This window comes from Apteryx rowi, unplaced genomic scaffold (genome assembly GCF_003343035.1).
Source record: "Apteryx rowi isolate R43461 unplaced genomic scaffold, aptRow1 scaffold_9, whole genome shotgun sequence".
NCBI classification, from domain to species: domain Eukaryota; kingdom Metazoa; phylum Chordata; class Aves; order Apterygiformes; family Apterygidae; genus Apteryx; species Apteryx rowi.
In genome coordinates this window covers 5,571,254-5,584,869 of record NW_020451204.1, presented here as the reverse complement: position 1 = coordinate 5,584,869, position 13,616 = coordinate 5,571,254, and the positions used below count along the sequence as shown (strand labels likewise).

The 13,616-nt window shown below is 38.0% G+C and overlaps 1 protein-coding gene across 2 annotated transcripts in view; it reads left to right on the top strand.

Moving 5' to 3' along the window:
• The window catches only part of USP6NL (USP6 N-terminal like), a 119,053-nt gene extending 105,793 nt beyond the window's left edge, over nt 1-13,260 (top strand). For both annotated transcript variants that reach the window (XM_026091278.1, XM_026091279.1), the window contains one exon: nt 9,644-13,260. In XM_026091278.1, coding sequence (XP_025947063.1) covers nt 9,644-11,085 — 1,442 coding nt within the window. In that variant the 3' untranslated portion in view covers nt 11,086-13,260. The remainder of the gene's footprint in view (nt 1-9,643) is intronic.
• Nucleotides 13,261-13,616: the final 356 nt, after the last annotated feature.

Sequence of the window (13,616 nt, the reverse complement as noted above, 5' to 3'; positions counted from 1 at the left end):
AACTTATAAAGTTACAAAAATATGGCAGAAATGACCTTAAAATAAAGTTGTTAAGGTTAGCTTTCAGAAAGTAAGAAATGTCGGAATAAAGGTTGACTATGTAGCCTTGTTGTGATATGTTCTTGAAGTTATTTGAAGTTGTAGTTTTGTTACAGAGCTTAATTTTTCTGTAGCCCTTATTTATTGCATGCAGTATTGAGCTGTTTCAGGGCCACTCATCACTAATAGATATGCATTTCTTCAGGTTCTTCAGCAGACTTGTCTGTCTGGCCTAGTCAGACACTTTCTGTACGTTTGCTTCCCATCATTTTGGCTTCTTGTCCCATGTTTCTAGCTGCTTTTGTTCCCTGTTGTTAGTTTTTTCCCTCATTGTGACTTTCTGTAACATTTCTCCCATCATACTTTCTCCCACCCCTCGTAGGTCCCAGCAAGCCTAGTTCCTGCTCCTTCTTGTCTTCTCGTTCCTTCCAATCCGTAGACTCCCTGATCAGTGACTCCACAGGTCCTCCCCATATCCCTGCTCTCACTGTTTCTCCCCCTTTCTAATCACAGCCTCTCCATCCTGCCTTCTCTCCATCCTGCCTTCTCTCCATCCTCTTTTCCAAGCTAGGTTTTGGTCCTTTCTCATTCTTCAGTGTAAGTTGCTCCCTTCAGCACTACTCCTCAGTTGCCTTCTTTGTCAGACATCTTTTTCGCCTGATGCTTGATCATGGTGACTGGATTTGAGCAAATATGTCACTGACCAACTTTGTCTTTTAGCGTCAATTCCACTCTATCATGCTAAAGGAAGATAGGGTCGTTGGAGTGTTTTCTGTTAAATTTTAAATACAGAGTTCTTCATGATTTTGTGTGAACAGTGAGGGTTCCCCCCACCTCCCTCTCAGAAGCTGAACTTGTTTGTGGTTGGGTGGATTTTTCATGGAAGTGATAAAAGAAATTCACCAATGAGAAGTTTCTGGTTTCCACTTGGAGATGTGGTAGCTGTGGAGTAAGGAGAGGTTTGATAGATTGCTATGTGATTGAGGTAGTGTTTTTTTTCAGTCTAGCAAATCACATATGGGTAACTTTTGTTAAGAATTGCTGGGGAAAATAGAGAATTTACTGGAAATTTGCTTGATGGAAAAAACGAAGGCAGGAAGTTTGTTCCTAACTTACTTGGTTTTAAGGCTTCTCTTTTGGGAGAATGTGAAACACATTCACGTGAACCAACCTCCACCTTGCTGTGCAGTAACATAGTGTGAGACATAAAGAATCTTCTTGTAGAGGCCCAAAGCAAAAGGTAGCAAATACAGCTCCTTGCTGAGACGTTCTGGCAATGGGATGCAAGTTGCTGGGTTTCATACCTTGTATGCTTAAGAAGTGACTTTTGATGTGAGTACCTGATAAGGCAGCAATTATTTTGAGCCATATTGGGTCTTTCTTTTGGATAGCTAAAGCAACATCAGTGTCAATAAAATGCCTCTTTTTCATCCTGAATGGTTTAATTTTAAAATAAAAATAAGGAAAGCTAAGCTAAAGTGAAATATATTTCAGTGCTGGATGAGGAAGTGAGCTTTTTTCTTTTTCATTTCAAGGTAGCCTGGGAAAGTCTTTCTGCGTGGTATATTTTTGCCGGGGTAAATGGGAACATTACTTAACCTTTCACAAAATAAATATAAAATGCCTTTCTCCTAATCTTTGGAAATCTAACTGATTTGTCTGCTGTTATCTGTAGTTGAGTGAGACTGCCTCATTTGTTCTTCATATGAATTTCACAAGCCGTTGATTTTTTTTTTTTTTCTCAACTCTGATGTTCATTTTGGTTTTACTAATCACTGTCTTCAGGCAATAATATTTTTCTACAGGTTCTCAGCATTCTCTAGACATTCAGCCTTGCTCACGTGTGTGTCTGACTCTACTATCTGTGCTACCTTCAGTCTGTCTTTACAATTTTTCTTTCAGTTCTACATAGAACTTAGGAAATCATTATATGTCATGCAGAAATACACACAAAAATACCAGACTCTTGGCTTGTGTATTTGTTGTAGTCTGAGGAAAATAATGTTTATTTTCATTTTCTCGGCTGAAATTGGAGCGCCGCTTCATGTCTTGTATATTTTACGTTGAGCAACAATTACACCTTTAATTACTGAGAACTAAAATAAAAATGAGTGTTAAAAAAAAAAAAAATCTCCAGCAGACAGTTGCATCAGTATCTGTCATCCAGGAATAGCAGCGAGCTAATTAAACTCTGTGGAATTTTCCATCTGGCATCCTTTGTTAGGCTGTATAGATTTTCCTGCCCTACTAGGGTAAACTGTGGTAGGATATTAAGAGATATTAACTTTTGCATTACCTTAAAGTGGATGTCTGGCTATGTCTGAGGTGGCTTTCTCTGGCTTGCTGCTCCTGTGGTTTCTCCCACTGAATTAGAGAGTTCCTTTTTCTCTCCGGAAGAGAGAGGAGGGGAAATTCTTTGCTTTCTCACCGATAAAACCCTTGAAATGCTCAACTGGAACATTGATGTTCTGGGGCGCAGCTGAATGGATCATGCTAATTTAGGGACCTCAGCTGAATGCCTTTGCCACTGCCAGGGCTATTTTGCATAAAGCAGAGTGCAGATTTTCATCCCTTTTCCTGGTAAATTCCAGTCTACGTGCTGGTCAGTATAGGATAGCCTGTACTTTGCAGGGACGACCATCAGAGGATGGCTCCTAAGCTACAGGCTGTTCAAAAACCCAAGGTAGGTGTCTACATGGCAGGGACTGTGTGGTGACAGTAGACAATATGGAGAAATACACTGCTTCTTGGCAAGCCACTTGCTTATCAAGCCCTCAGAGGACGAGCTGCAATAGTTATACAGCATAAACGGTCCGTTAAGGTACTTCTTCTGACGTATTCTCAGTCAGACTTAGTAGGAAAGGATGGCCTAATATTTTCTGGGTTGCCTGGAAGGGTCTCCACCCCACAGCAGGTTCTCGAGTAGCACCCTCCTCTAAATCCGTGTGACTCCTGTTTACATCTTCTTAAGGAGCCAGATCTGAAGCAGGGTGGGCAAATCTATTCCTTGTTTTAAGGACAATGTCTAGAGCATAGCGGAAGGAACTTCCTTGGGAGCTGCTGTTGATTTCCAAAATTTCTTGACGCAGTTTCTTTCCTTTCTTTTCTCCTTCTTTCATGTCTTTTATTTAAAACAACAGCAAAAAAATGCTTGAAATGCTCACAAAATATGGATGAAATTTCCTGCTTTACCATAAGTTATTCCTGTAGGACTGCTATTAATAAATAATGTAGTTTAATGAACAATATATTGATTGGGTGTTTATATGTAGTGTCTGACTGTAATAAATGAAAGTACTTACTAATGAAAGTTCTATGTTCTACATAAAAGTACATGAATGAAATAGTTCAATAATCTACTGTTTCATAGCTAAGTCAGTCAGGCCCAAGATCAAGACTGGAGGCCCTCAGGTCTACTCTTGAGACAATTTCTGACCCATGTTTTGATGCAAGATGCCCTGAAAAGGGAGGAGAGGTGGATCCTGGGACTTTCAGTTTTTTATGACTGAAAGTTTAGTAGACCTTAATTCAGAGAAAAAGGTCTTGAACCTTAAGTTTAAAGAAATACTGCCTAATTTAGAGTCTGCTGTTGTCCTCTTGATCATTTTAGTTATCTCTGTGTGGGGTAACACCTGCTTTAAACTCCATCTGACATAGTTGCCTCTCCCAGTCTTTTCTATATTCAGGGACAACAAGCAAAGAAGTTTGAATCTTATGGTTGCCACAGATTTATAAATGTTTATCTGCTGTTTGTCTTTAAATTTAAATTTTAATGACAGTTATTATCAATATCTTAGTCATATATTTGTCTATTCTAAATAATCTGTGGCAGTCCAGAAATATATACTAAACTAATAGTCTATTAAATAATGTCTTATCTCTGCTGTTAATCTTATGATAGCCAAAATGATAGTGATATGTAGCTCAGCTTGACTTTACTGTTTCTAATGCTGTGTCTCTTTTGATTTTGTTTTGTTTCAGAGGAATTTTGGATTTTTCGCTTATGTGTCAGGAATACACAAGTAGCTATTTCATACAATGCACTTCACATTTTAATCAACTAATTTTTCTGCCTTGTTTCTGGTGTGGTATGAGTGTTTTACAGTACTATGAAGGAAATTGGAATATGGAATGGTATTATTTTGAGCAGTTTTAGACATTGGCTTTGCATCATTTAAAAATCTTTGCTGTTTAAAACTTACATATTTTTGTTAAATATGATCCAGGTAGTTATCATGGTTATTGTTCGTAGTCCTTTGACAGACCTTTTCAAGAAGTCAGAGTTCCCAGGAAAAAGAAAGTGGAATTAGTGATGTAAAATTAATTGACTGAATTTAGAATTTTTTATTTTTAAGATACTTTGCAGACATACAGCTAGCCACATGTAGCTTCGGATTGACCACCAAGTTTGTTAATCTTTCCCCTACTTATCTAAACGCAGAGGTTTATAAAGTAAGTTCTTTGTTAGTGTCAGTGCTACAGAATTGGCATAGCTGCAGAGGGGCAAACTGTGTATTTGGTTCCACCGCCATCAAGTTGTCAGCCAAGATTTCATTTCAGCATCTCCTTTGCCGATGATGGCATATAAAGGAGGAGGAACAGAGTTTGACTTTCAGACAGCAGTCGGAGCTTCTGGTGCAAGCACTTAAATTTCTTTAAAATTCTCTTGGACTTGTAAACTGAGCAAGCAAGCTGGGAAGTCGATGGTGCAAAATAAACACAAAATATCCAGATGTCATTTTAAGAGTTGTTTTTATGACCATTACCATCCTTGAAAACTGTGTTAGAACAGTCAAAGTGCATGTATTCTGGTGCTGAAAATTAAGGACTAGACTGTTGTTCACCAGAGAGAGCACTTAAAGCACTTTACTCCAATTATATGTCTGCTATTCAATGCATGAGGCTGTTAGTGCCTCCTAAAGCAATTATCTGTAAAGTCCTGTAGTTGAGATCGACTTCCACTGGGTGGTGACCAAGACTTGTTAGAGCAGGAATAAGTCAGTAGAATAAAACTTTCTTTAATATGACTTGAATTTTTATCTTTTGGGAAATAGACAGATCTGCTCATATTTGTTTTGCTCCTTTTCATGTCAGGTATTATGTTTCCCTGCAGCAAACAAACACTTGCCTGTTCTTGTTTTGTTTAAATTCTCTCCCTCTACTTCCTCTTCTCTCATTCTTTGCCCTCTCCACCCATTTTTCTTTGTTCGTTTATTTTTCACTGTTGCTACAAACAGGGCAACTAAATCACTACCTTTCTTTTCAAGGAAGAATAGAAAATCCCGTAGGACCAGCTCTGTAAATTATGATATAAGCTATCACATTTGTCTTTGGGAAAACCCAATAAACAAACTGTCTAGAAATCTGTTTTGTTGAAGGAAGTGGGGAGAGAAGAATGAGAATTATCCAGTTCTACATCTCGTGCAAATCCTGGCGGCCCAGGACACACCTGATTGCCCGCTTAGCTCCAGAAGACATAGGCACAGTGTGCCCACAGGTTTGATGATGATAGAGGTTGCTGCTGAACTGGACAGCTTTGCTCTTAAATTCTTCTTTTAAAATGTCTGTAAACCTTGTGTGTAAAAATCATAGTTTGCCCAGAAAAGCACTTGCCCCAGAAATACTTTTTGTGGAATTCAGAAATGCCTCTATTCTTATTTCTTTGGTCAGACAGGTATGGCCAGATAACGAATTAACTCAGGTTCAACAGCACAAGCAGATTCAATTTAAGGTCCTTGAAAACATCCAAACAAAATTTCTGCACACTGAGATCTGAGGGATTTGAACAACGAGTTTAGCTGAAGTGGTGCAGCTGAGGGCTGAAGCTGCATGTAAGGTTTTAGGCAGATTTGGAAAAGAAAATGGATAGATAGATAAAAGATATGTAGCTCTTAAGAAGATATGCACTCTTAAGTGCTTTTTGCATGCTTCTCTGGCAAGATCTTACCAGCAGAGATATTTGTTGTGACTTAGTTTCTTCTGTTTGCTTTTGCATTGCGGTTTCTTTTACTCAGCTTTTTGCTTTTATTTCCTTTTTTTCCTCTCATTCTTGCCAGCATGCAACATCATTGTTTTGTTGCTATTCTTGATGACAGTGGCCTGCCTGAAACATTCATAGGCATAGTTTGCATGCTGTTCTGTGCATTTGAGGAATGTCTCCTTGTATGAACATGCATGGTGATAGATTTAGTTATTCTCTTCCTGTTTAATTTTGTCATTTAAAAAAAAAACTTTAGGAGTTTTTGTTTGTTTTCAAGAATGAAATGTGTGTATGTATATATTTTATATGTATTTTTTAAAATTAGAATTAAATACATGTTTTCAGTTTAAAACAACTTAGTTTACCTTTCGAAGGTGACCACTTTGGTGGATGTCTTTGTGCTGCAGCATCGTGAATCCTGGTAGAGCTCCTTTCCTTTGGATGTTTGGTATGACAGGAGGCAGATGATAGCTCAGGCATTTTTGAAACCTAGGCATGTGCTTTTTATCTTTGATTTCTAAATTGAGTGTCTCCAGCAATAAGGCCTTTCCTAAAGTTTGAGATGCAAATGCTGTTGGCTAAGCAGTCTATGTCTGTTCAGTGTGAGCTAAGTTCATGCAAATTCTTTGGAGGCCTTGTAGCTGAGATATAAAACCATATTTCTTTTTTTCCCCATTACTCCCACTGACCCCTCCCTTCCACACATACACATTGTTCCATATTTTTGCTTCCTCTGCAAGTGCTAAGCTCCAGTATTACCAACATATAAAAAGCTAAAAGCCTAGTGTCATGCTGTTAGCATGCAACCGTTTTCTTCTAAATGAGCTATTGTTGTCTTTGAACACTTTGACCGTTACTCAGTATGTGAATTAATTTCCAGGTTTTAACAGTTTCACAACAGACATGGTAAGACTGCTCTGATATTCATTGTACAGCTATAATTCCTGTTACAGCATGGCACATCTAAACAGTGTGGACCATATGTACCTAGTTGTAATGTGGTCTTTTACCTGAAATATGAAGGAAAGATGACAGAATGTGATCTTCAAAGCAGTGTTGATAGAATTCAGTAAAAATATCTGCAGTTTTCTCACTTAAGTTTTATTAGAGCTTAATGGTAATAAGAACCTTAAGTGTGTGAAATTAAAAAAAAAGAAAAAGAAAAGAAAACACCCCTTTTTTGTACAAGCAAGTGTATTTCAAAGGATCCCATATTGCTCTGTCTGCATTTCTTGAAGAGTAGAAGCTGGAAGAAAGGAAAATGTTTGATGCTTTTAACATCTTTGTACAAACAAAGGAAGCATTGCAGTTACTAGATGAACTTGTCTTCAGGTTTTTTATGTAGCTTGAATGGTTGAACTTCAAGAATGGAAGAAAAATCATTTTGCTAAAGAATTTATTCTAAAATATTCTAAAGAATTTATTGCATACAAAAACATAAATTATCTTTGTGTAATCAAGTAATTTACAGAGATTGAGGGGTCGTTTTCTTATAGTATCCCATAACTCCTATGTGTGCCAGTTGTACAATCCTGTAAGGTGATTTAACACGTGGGGGACAAGTCATTGCGGCGGGTGCTCAGCATGTGCAACTTCTTAAGGTAATAGGTAGACGCTGACCACTTTCCCTGGAAGAGAGTAGGTTTGCGTAGCTAAATAATTGTATGATCCTAACTGATTAGAGGATAACTAGGAGAAAATAAGTGGAGGGCGTTTCTACAGCAAACCCAAGGAGGCTGGAGTGCAAGTGGAAGTTTTGCTGTTGTGCATTTCTGAAGGAAAGGGTCAGGTTCTGACCATTGGCCTCGTGCGAAGACTTTGGAAATTGAGAAAAAGCTAATTTAATTGTTTGGCAAAACCAGACTTCTGTTAAGTACTTTTTATTTAGTGATTTTTGTCAGCACACGTGGCCTCATTGTATTTTTCTCTCCTGTCCTCCTGTTATGTTCTAGCTGGCCCAAACTGTAAGTTTTCTTTTAGTTTATATGGCAACTGATTCTTGCTGGTAGTTCATTGATGCTGTTATAATACTGACTTTGGCTGCTGGCTTTCTCTTGTCTACCTCTACCATGAACCAGTCATCAAAGATGGAACTCATAATGTTGATTGTAAAAATTAATGTGGTTCTCTTAATGCTTCTAACCACTGCACTCATATTAGAGATAGACACATTTATGTGTTTACTCATGTGAACCCGTATAGACATATGAATTTATTCGTAAATAACTAGTAAGAGTGAGAAACAAACTTTAACTTTAAGATCTTTGATGATGGAGAGAGGTTCTGTATTTCTTGTCTCTTGGGAAGAAGCAAGAATTAAACAAAATTATTTCACTGACAGCCTTTTTGTATAATTTCTTTGCATAACAAAGCAGTTATTTCTTTTTTTCCTCTCCTTTCAGTAGAGTTTTACTTAATAAATGGATACACAGTGGGATTTGTTTGGTTATGCTGACTTTAAAAGTCTATTTTTTGATAAATTGAACATTAAATAAATTAATAAATTTAACAATAAGTATTTGACCTTTACTTATAATGGGAAAGAAATGTATTACACATAGTTAAAGAAGTTATATGTAAGTGGATACAATAAAAGACTTTATCATATGAATGTCACTGAGGATGAGAAGGGTGTGGACTGCTAGGGAGAAAGACTTCAGTGAAAGCTTGATGTAAATTGTTATATCAACAATGTCAAACAATGAAACATTTCTTTATTCTCTGCGTAGTTCCAACCTGGACTATTTTGAGTCCTTACACAGTGCTGGTGTTTGCCAGTGGCTGTTGCGATATGTTGAGCTCCAAAATGAGACAACTCTCCGTTTGCGTCCTCACACTGTAAATGATGTCCTTGGTAATAGTGTTTGGCAAAACTTGCCCATTGAACTTTGAACTACAATCGTCATGTAGACGATATCAGTATTAGCTACTTAGATTGTTTTATACCTGATAAAAAACTGAATTGAAAAAAATAATAAATCTGTCTGGAGTCTCTTAGATATACTGTGGCTTTTTAATACAGAAAATGAGATTTCTAACCAGGGGTTGAAGCAAAACAAGGACGTAACTGTGCAGATGTTAAGGGGAGCTTCAGGCAAACACAAGAAGTGAGAGGAGGTTCAAGGATGTCTGTTAGGAAGGTAGTGCCTGTGAGGGAGGAGCTGACAGTGTAGCATACCAAAGGTAAATATGAAGAGATGAGTGAATGGAAGATGATAGATGGGGAGAGAGATCTCAGAAAGGATCCTGAAAGTGAAGAAAGTAGTTTTTATTTAGTGTGATGATGGGGCAGTGGGAGGAGGGGTGCATACAGGGTAGGTAAAGTAGCTGAAGTATCATCTCTGAAAATGATTTTTTCGCAGCAGTGTCATGAATGAACAAAAGCTTGTCGAGATTGCATCAGCTGCAGAAAGGAAGACTAGAGTAACTGGTTGAGAGATGAGAGCCTGAACAAAGTCTGTGTTATGTGGATATACAGAAAAACCTTTGAGGTGTTTAGCAGAATGGTGACATAGAGAGAGGCTTGGATAACTGAGTCGGTAGTTATTTTTAGTTTGCTCTAGAAGTCACACAAGCAAACTTCTGTACAAAGGTGAATTTACATTATTACTGTTCTTATTTTAGGTAAAGAAGATGAATTTCCAAAGAAGCCATTGGGGCAAATTCCACCAGGACCTCAGCCTGCTGTGCTTAACTTCACTCCAATGCTCAATGGACAGAACAACACTGGTACACAAACAACAAGAAGGACAGAGAGGAGACCACCTCCTGGAGAAGGATTGGAAAGTTCACCAAATAACCGAAAAAGAGTTAATTCACTGGAAAAAAAGCCTTCTTTAAAACAGCAGAAGCCTCGACCAATAGAGACACAGAGCGATCAGTCTAAGAATGAGGTAGATATCAGAAGAAAACCTCAGCAAACAGGGCAAGACAACTCAAGACAATATAATAATGCAGCTGCTAACCAAAATTCTAATGCTACTTCAAATACAAGAAGGGAATTTGTACCGAAGTGGAATAAACCATCTGATATCAAAATAATTGAAAAGACTATGAAACTTGCTGCAGAGGTGAAAGGAAGGCCAATAAACCATTCTATTTCAGCCTCACCACCAAGTCCTGGAGAAACACAGCCTTTGAATGTAAAGCAAAAGATGAGGGTTTTGGATGCTGATGAAGGTAAGCGAGGGTCTAATGCATCACAGTATGACAATGTTCCAGAAGTTGATCATGAAAATGAGAATCTTGTTGAAGAGATGCTGGAGAGAGCTCATCCACAAAGTCCTAGGCATGTAACATACTCTAACAGTCCAAGAAAGCAAACTGAAAAAATACCGACTCCGCTAAAAATATCCAATAACTACACCTTCACTTCACAACCCAGATCTCCAAAATATTCGTCCCAATTTGATGGATCACCTCATGGATTGAATGTAAAGCATCCACTGCCATCTTACAGTAACCCACCTACTTACCATGGAAATCCTCCAAAGCATGTCTCCAGCATAGGCAATACAAGCTCTATTCCCCTGCATTACCCTGGGAATCGAACCAGCCCTTCTGGTAGGCCATATGGTTCTTTTGTTTCCATAGATTATTCTCCGGATAAATCACAAATGAATTCTTACCCTGCCAGTCGCCAAAATTCTTTTTTACCAAGCCCTGGTCAGATAGAAGTAGCCCCTATTGATGCTTATCCCAGCAATTCAAGGTCCCCCACAGGGGTCAAATTCATAATCCCACCAGTGGATTACTTACCAGAAGATAGAGAGTGGCCAGATGCTGCATATATATATAGACATGAGCCATATAGGCAGCCCTGGAGCCAAGATGTTAACAAGGGCCACTTGGATAATTTCCAGAAATATCAGCATTTTCAGTCAACACCTTTTCAAGACAACAGTCTTCCTGCCGTTTCTGTTGATAGTCCAATAAGATACAGGACTTCACCAGCCTTTGAAGAGCGTGGTTCACCGCCATACCAGTACTCAAACCCATCAGCTCAAACTCAACACTACCGAAACAGAAATGATGGATTGTCCGTGCATGAATCCGTGCTCCTCTGAGAACCTGTCTCTACTTACTAAAATGACAAGAACCAAAACCAGTTTGTGTCACTAGTAGTCCACCTCGGTTCTTCTATGAAATGTGGACAGTTCATGCAACTCTGAAAAATAACAACACTATTTGAAAGATGTTTCAGACTTTCCCTAAAGGCTAGTTGAGTTCATAGACTTGCATTGCAGCGGTTGAAAGTGATCTGATGCACATAAACATAGCAATAGCAATAAGATCATATACACAACGTGGCTAGTACTCTCATTGTACCTTAAATTTAAATAACGTGTGTTATGATCTTTCTGCCTAAAACCTGTAACACATTTACAAGTTTTATTTTAACTGACATTTTAATGCACTGTATGAATGTGTGTGTGTGTGCGCATGTGAGTGCGCTTATATACACAAACACATATGGAAAAGAGCTAAAGAATTTAAATGTAAATGCATTTAACTTTGGGCAAAGCTTGTGAAGTACTTTTATTTCATATTAATTTTTCTTTATAATTTATTTGATAAGCCATTCACTATGAATGGGAATCTCTGTCATTTTTATACAACTGCCTCAGTATCCCAGTATCTGTTCTGGGCAGGAGAGACGCTTTGGGATTATTAATTTAATCTTATGTGAGAGTTAATTTCCTGTCCTTTAACTACTGTTTTGTCTTTTTCCTCAGCAAGAAGGAGCAGGCTGGCAAAACCAGAAAGCCAAAAACGTCTCTATAATCTGGCTAAGAAATGGTGCTTACAATCAGGGCAGTCTGAGTGTAGCATGTCTCTGGGTTTTGAGGTGCCTTGGAAGTGGGGAGTTTTTACCTTTGCACCCAAATCTTCTTTCAGAATGCCGTCCTATATGCAAAACATTTGAGCACAGTGTAGGTAATGCCAGATACAGAAATGGTGCTGCACCCTTCGTGTTTTGCCATGCTGTGCTGTGCAACTAAAATTAGTCGCAGGGCCACATCTCAGGGGTAGGGGGAAATTACCAGCTCCTTGACACTTTTGTGCAGTATATGCAGGAGTTTGAGAGCTGGTGGAGACGTGATATTCCCTGAGCTGTGCGCATATGCGGTGTCCCTTCTCCGAAGCTTCGTCATGTCAAGTTCATGTTATGTTTTGCCCTTTTTTTCCCAAAGAGCCGGTAGCTTCGTGCCTGCGATTGGGCATGTGCTGCTGTGCTTTTAGGCTGCTGAGAGACTGTATGTTGTTTTACACTAAAATGATCCTGACTGTTAATAGGAAGCTCAGTAGACTGCTGGTAATATAAGTATTTTTAATGAGTGTTTGCAGCCTTTTGTGCTTCATGTTTTCCTTTCCTTTCATTGACTGTGAAATGGGGGTGAAAAAATTTGCCGGCTAAGTGGCGTGTGTGGGATGCAGTCCTGTAAGTGCCGAATGCACCGAACTCTGGTTGAAACCAATGGGAGTTGAGGCGGACAAGGATCCTGCCAGAAGAGGTCCTTGGAGCGCTTAGCAGAGAGGTTCTCTAATGCTTTAGTACCAAACATTGGTATCAACGTCAGGTTTGGATGGTTTGGGAGGCTGTCCTGTTTGTGTTTTGTTTTGTAAGATTTGTTAACTGAAGACATAGAAATGGATAACTTCTTTTTTTTTTATTTTTTTCCTTTAAAGAATGAGCTTTAGTGCCTATTATTGCTGCAGGTTGGCTGTGTAAGTTTTAAGGTACAGAAGTAAAACAATTTTTACAAACGGAATTAACATTTACTTAGTGTATTTCAGAAAACTCTTTTGTGTATATAATGTGTCTGATGTAATTTTTAATGAATGGGGCAATTTTGTATTTTAAAAATTGCAAACTGCAGCGAAGTAACAGTAGCAAAGCACTACACTGAAACTCTGAACTAAAATTGTGAAGATAAATATGACTTGGGCTTACCTTAGTTCTGATTGCTTACAGCAGCTTAGAAATGTATGTATATAATATTGTGGCTAAGTGTAATAATCCCAGTGTTTAACAATCGTTCTGTAATTCATAACAAAGCTGTACAATTTATTTGTGCAAGACTCCAAAATATGTATCAGCATTAGTAAATACTGTAGATTTTTATATATAAAATATATACACACTATTTTCTTATGTCATCTGCAACAGTTTTATAACTGTGTATCTATTTTGATGTGACTGTATTTTTAACATGTTAAAATAATAATAATTAAGCTTATGTTGTTCTGTCTTTATTTTTTAATCATGTTTGATTAGCTCAAAACTGCGCTTCTGCTCTTAGCACAAATGATGCTCTTCAGAAATGAATGGTGTATCTATATTTGATGTACATCCTTTTTAATTTGTTTGTGCATGTTTATTTTTAGCCTAAGCAATATGGGTACAATCTTTATAGTGCTTTTGCATTATTACAGAAGCAGCAAGACTATTGATTTCAGTTTTCCACACTGCTGAACCTAAGCTATCATTTGTGAAAGTTAGGAGTATAAACTGTGGGGATAATTTTCCGATTTTGTCCTAATAATCTCATCCAGTGCCAGTACACAAAAGAAGAAAGTTCATTTAACTGGAAAA